Below are 6,076 nucleotides of genomic sequence, written 5' to 3'. Positions count from 1 at the left end.
ATAATTATCAGCAAGATGATTAGCAAAAAACAAAAATTACTACAATTTTATTGTAGTAAAAGCATTGAACATATAGTTTTTCAGCCAATTTGTTTATTATTGCATTTATACTGATTTATCTACATATTTTCATTGATTTCAATATATAAGCTAAATATGTATGTTGTTTTAGTACTTTAGTTTATTGGTGTTAAAAAAAAACAATTTGCAAATGGCTAAAAAATGCCAATCTTCCTAAGGTTAATAAATTTTACTGACTTCTTTTTTGCAGGATGAATCTAACCATAAGTGGGTGATTGGTTAACAAACAAATCGGATAACAAACACTTTCGCGAAAGATTTTTATGATCGGACAACGAACACTTTACTGAACAGACAAAAAGAAGTGACGGAAATAGCAAATACCGACTGATTTTCCTTTGTTTTCAGGTAACTTTTTGGAGCGCAGAAGACCTCAACATCAACACTCAACCTGATAATATACTGATTAGATAGTATCCCTCGAACTTTGAAATACTCCCTTGTAATTCCAACCTTTTATTTTTCTGACAAACAATTCTTTTATAGTATTCGCGAGACTGTCGGGCGGGCACTCATTAAGTTTTGTGTCAGTTTTTATTTTCGAAAGGTGAGAGTATAATAGCAAAGGTAGAGAGTGCGCAAAAGATGTCTGATGTTGCTGGACAGTATGGCTTGAACAGGTCTACAGTAGGCCACAGTTCAATCTTATCTAACAAAGATACTGTATTATCAAGAAGACTCAAGCAGCTAAAGGAATAACAAAAATCACATCTGAGAAATAAAGAACAATGAAGAGCTCATAATGGAACCTGAAACGGATCTGACGACAGAAGAACGTCAAGAACTCTTGAATGAAGAACACCAAGAAACTTGGCAAGATATGTTTTATTCTGAAAAAGAGGATTAATGCCGATATCTGCTATTAATTAAAGATCTTTTGAAGAAATGGGGGATGTCAGATCAACGGTCTTAGAATGGCATACAAACCAGGTTGAGGTTAATAGGCTTGGGGATCTCTACAATTACAATGCTATTAATTACTTCTGAAAAATCCCGAAGAAGAGAGAAAAGCAATCGACATTAGACAGATTATTTAACCCCCACAAAAAAAAAAACCATAACTAATAAAAATGCACATCTGTGTATACATAGAAATAAACGTAGTAAGAAAGTATATATTTTTTATTTTGGGATGTCTCCAGAACGAATTAATCAAATTCCCATACAAACCTATGGTAAATTCATAATCGGTTAACGAACAATTCGGATAGCGAACAAAGTGCCATTTCACTTAATAATGAAAACACAGTTCTGTATTTTATTATAGTATTACAAATGCAGCTCTGAATGAGGCATTTGGGACCTTATTAGAGCTGTAGATTATGTCCATAAGTGTAAAAACATCAAAGAAATCAATGGTCTACACATAACCCTTTGCAAGATATACACTGAGTGGCCAAGAAATTAGACACACCCTCTAATAATGAGTTGGTCCACCTTTAGCTTTCCATTTCAGACTAATGATGAACATGCAAGATAAAAGGTTTGAAATGCAAGAAAATCAGACAATTTAGAAAAGAAGTTGCTTAATTAAGAAAGGTCCAACAGACAAGGCTATTTGTAAGTAATGCTGGAAAATGTTCCAGAAAGCAACTTATCACTTTGAGCTCTGTAAACACCGATAGTCGTCATATGGAACAAAATTTTGCAGTATATATTTTAAAATATATTTATTTTATACACTTAAATTGTACGCTTTTTCCATAATTCAATTATTTTTCAAAATAGAATAGTGACTTTTTAGACACCCTTTATATTGTATATAGATATACCCCAGTAGTAGTAGGAGGAATGGCAGAGATGCCACTCCACCTACTACTACTCTTAGTAGTCTCTTGTAAAGTGGAAGGTAGTTGATCTTTAGCATTGTTTTAAGAAATAGTTCTATATTTGGTAATTATACAGTTTCTTACCATTATGCATTTTCTTTTTAACTTGTTTTTTAAAACACACATTTGAAAATAAATTTAAAAACTCACGCCAATGTTCGTATAACTTATGGATACAAATTCACTGAGTTCAGCGTTAATAACGCTGAACTCGGTGAATTTGTATCCATAAGTTAAACACACATTTGATAGACATTTCCAAAACACACAAAATTATTAGGTGCCGACTCAAAAAATGCTATAAACAAAAACCTACGAGACTACTTACCAACTAATGGTAAACAACAATAAACCATTTAATTATCCCGTATTTTTTCACTTTTAAATTTTTGAGAGTATTCAAAATTCCAGCAGGCCAGTTTCGTGAGACTATATATAACAAATGACCACACCTAGATCATCGGTTTTTCACTCCTATAGGGCACAATCTAAGGTTCTATCCAGTAAAAATTGTACTCTCATTCAGAGTTGCATGTCTACTGTAATATTTATAATAGCTACCATAGTTATAGCTAATAAATATCAATTATGCTGACAAATTAACTCAGAAAGCGAGTGAGACAAAGAATTCATTATACCATAACGATATTCAATAAGGAAATGACACACGTAACAATGGTATATTCGGAGGAAGGAAAAAACGAGGAAAATCAAGTGAGATTATAAACTAAGAAATATTTAAATTGTTTATTATAGTTAAAAAAATAAAAGATTATAAGCAGAAATTACGCTAGAGCTGGAATTTGTAGGCCTACAGTACACAGTAACGCTTTGAGAATGAATCATGGGTAACAATAAGCACATGGTTAGGCATAGCAATTACGAATTGAAATCCATTAAAAACGCTATTAAAATATTATAATAGCTTATTAATACATTTTATAAAGGTCAAAACGTGTAATAAACAAATATATTACATAAAACTAATTTAAATTATAATTAATTAATTTTTTTAGCCAAGAAAAAGTAAAATTCAATAGGCCTAAAATTAGGCTTAAACTTTAACGAGCATAAAAACAATTAAATATTTAAATTTGAAAGAAAATTTTTTAAAATAATAATAATAATAATGGTATATATTAATTTAGTTAATAGAAAAGACGTATGGAGGTAGAAAAAAAGAAGAAAAGACTGTACTTACAGCACGAATCCAATATGGACCACTTACCACGACTCGACCGCGTAGTACGAACGAAGGGCGATAGAGGGAGCCGTCAGACAATCTCGTACCCGAGAGTCGGGGCTAGTGACGGACAGCGAACGGCCCCGCGCTTGCTGGAAGTGCGACACCTGCCTCGACTGTTTACGGACATGGCAACTGTATGGTGGTGCAGTAGGACAACACCGTACTGCTATCGCTGATCGAATCTCGCCCGCTACACCCTTTTTTTTTTTTAAATTTTCTCTCGCATTTCTATCGCCACGCCGTTAAACATGGTTTAAAAGAAACCTCGAAGTATGTACACGTTGGATTGGTATTGTCACAATCACAGCGGTTCTTGTCGTCGCATTTTGTGATTGGTTGCTCCGCTGACAAGGTTTGAGGGTTGCGGTTTTACCGAGGCGATCAAAGGAAGGAAGGAAGGAAAGGCTTTTTGACCATCAAATGTGTATGGATGGGAAGTCAGTGGATAGCGGCGACGAAGCCGAGTGCCATTTTTGACAGGGATTTTTAACTGCATCCAAGGGTGTGCGAGTGGTCCATCGGAAGTGGAACTGTAGATGAGATGATTTTGAAGAAATCATGCCATTTGTTGGCGCTGTTTGTATGCCTATGGGCCTGCAATCCAGGTAAGTGTACTAAGTTATCGGGGATTTAAATAGGCGAGACGCCGTCGGCATAGCTGGTTTGACTGCAATCGGACGGAGGATGGACTACAGAGGGCATTAACTAGTCGAGGTGAAGGTGAGAGCGAAGTCGGACGTCAAAACGTGCCGGATATCGCTCGCAACCAGTCGATTTTTGATGTTTTTTTCTTATTCGAAAACAATAGAAACGCCCACGTTACGCGATTTTACTTCACTTTCGCCCCCCTCGAAACCATCGTACCACGGTCGAAGCCGGCTCGAAAAGTATAACATAACGAAAACGTAACCTACCCGTATGATCCAGGATGCACGTCGCTTACACTTTCTACTTATCGAGTTACTATTAAATCTCCCTTTCACCCATTTATATGCATCGCTGCCGTAAAAGACGATGGCCTTGATGCCCCGGGGCACCGGAGGCCACAGCCTGGTAACACGGTCGCGAACCTCCAACCTTAAAACCTTCGGGTTTTTCACCTTTCGTTTCCTACGTCGACTCATTCGTTAATCGCATTCGTTTTACACTTTCGTCACTTGTTTCTCATTCATACAAGATGGCGACCTACAGGCGTGTTGGTGTGATGCGATATTTATGATGATTCCGATTGCTCGTCGCAGCCAAACAGATATTAATTAATCCTATCTGCCAAACATACCGGCTTCGTTTCGGCTAGTATTAAAACTCAAAACAAAAAATTAATATTTAAATTTCGTTATATATATATTTTATAAGAAACGTTAGGCAAGCGGGTCTTTTAAGCGATTATGCTAAGCTCGTTTATTATTCTAGCTTATATATGTATATATATATATATTTATAGTATATTGTATGGTTGCGTTTGTAATTGTTATTATAGTGAAGTAGATTTAATCAATTCTGTTGCATCAAACACTACAAAAGGTTTAAGTCGACTTACGGCTGAGGTTAGCAGTGTAGTGTTGTTGCTGGACAGACAACATTCGATCGATCACTTCTCCTCCCTCCTCTCTTTCCAAGTACCTCCTCCCATCCCATCTCCCGCTCCGAATGCTGCATCCTTCTGCAGCGGTTTTCCTGCATCGCTTTCTAGATCCGTCTACTTACCTGTATCTCCTATTGAAATTCCATCTGTTGGAAATAAAACGCCAGTTATTACAATCCCCCAAGAAACGTAAGAAAGATTTCGTTTCCCGTTTCAACATTCCCTTCTCGTCCCACCTCCGCGATTTCAAGCCAAAAGAAAGAAAAGAAAAAAAAATACGCCATTGTCGTAACATTTTTGCTAAAGTTAATAGTTTTCAATCGCTCGTTCCAAACGCGATTTTCAGATTTTTAACGAGATTTTCTTCCCCCCCTTATCCGAAATTAGTTTTACAAAATCCTCTTCGATCCGAATTCGTTCCCCCCCTCATCCTTTCTCATGTAGAAAATTTAAAATATTTCTTTATATGTATATTTGTATCATATATTGGCTTAGAAAGAAAGAAAAAAAGTAAGAAAATAATCCATTTCAAAATCACATGTTTCCATTCTTTAGAAATAAATCTTTCAATTTCAACAGCTGATCTAATTCTAACTTCCCAGTCTCTATGAAATTGAGAGATTTATCGTGGAAATTTCAAAAAATGAAATTTATTATTTTACGAAATCGATTACTATATTTATTTATAAATTAATTTTAAATAAATTATTTCAATCAATATTTTAAAAATCGTTATATAAATGATTAAAATATAAGCTATATTTTAACCATTTATTTCCTATAGAAACAATATAATTTTTTACATAAAATACCTTTAAAATAAAGAATTTGAGATGATAAAATTGATTTTTTTTTTTTTTAAATCTTTAAAGAATAAACAATATTTAATCTGTTTTCGAACGATTAAACGAAGACGTGTATTTAATCTAAGTTCTTCCCTGTCTAAAATAGGATAAAGTTTTATATATATATATAAACGTTTATGGCGTATTCGGAATTATTTTCTAGCAATATCACTCGATAAATTGCCATTCTATCCGCATCATCTCGGATAAATTGCTATTCTAAACTAAACTCATCCTTTGTGTAAAATGCTTATGAACCTAGTAAATTGAGATTCCAAATACCGTCATGCGGAAACACCTAATTTCTATTATTAAATTGGATTCGAATTACCTTAAATCAGTTAGTTAGTCGATCATCTAGTTCATGCTCTATAGTTAATTTAAGATATATAAACATGTAATCATTTGATAGGATATATAACATATACAAAAATAATTGATGTAGTAAACATCGTATCCAATATAAATCTCAATAAATACGAAATTAGTC

General features: G+C 34.3%; 1 protein-coding gene across 1 annotated transcript in view; it reads left to right on the top strand.

The window, feature by feature from the left end:
- Positions 1-3,345: 3,345 nt before the first annotated feature.
- LOC111616019 (protein turtle-like) overlaps positions 3,346-6,076 on the top strand; it is a 216,376-nt gene continuing 213,645 nt past the window's right edge. Inside the window, exon 1 of the mRNA XM_023357464.1 lies at positions 3,346-3,761. Within this exon, the coding sequence (XP_023213232.1) occupies positions 3,698-3,761 (64 nt within the window). The 5' untranslated portion in view covers positions 3,346-3,697. The remainder of the gene's footprint in view (positions 3,762-6,076) is intronic.

This window comes from Centruroides sculpturatus, unplaced genomic scaffold, assembly GCF_000671375.1.
Source record: "Centruroides sculpturatus isolate CEXI.00-Female unplaced genomic scaffold, Cexi_2.0 scaffold55, whole genome shotgun sequence".
NCBI classification, from domain to species: domain Eukaryota; kingdom Metazoa; phylum Arthropoda; class Arachnida; order Scorpiones; family Buthidae; genus Centruroides; species Centruroides sculpturatus.
The sequence above is the reverse complement of the archived record's forward strand: the minus strand, read 5'-3'. Positions and strand labels throughout refer to the sequence as shown.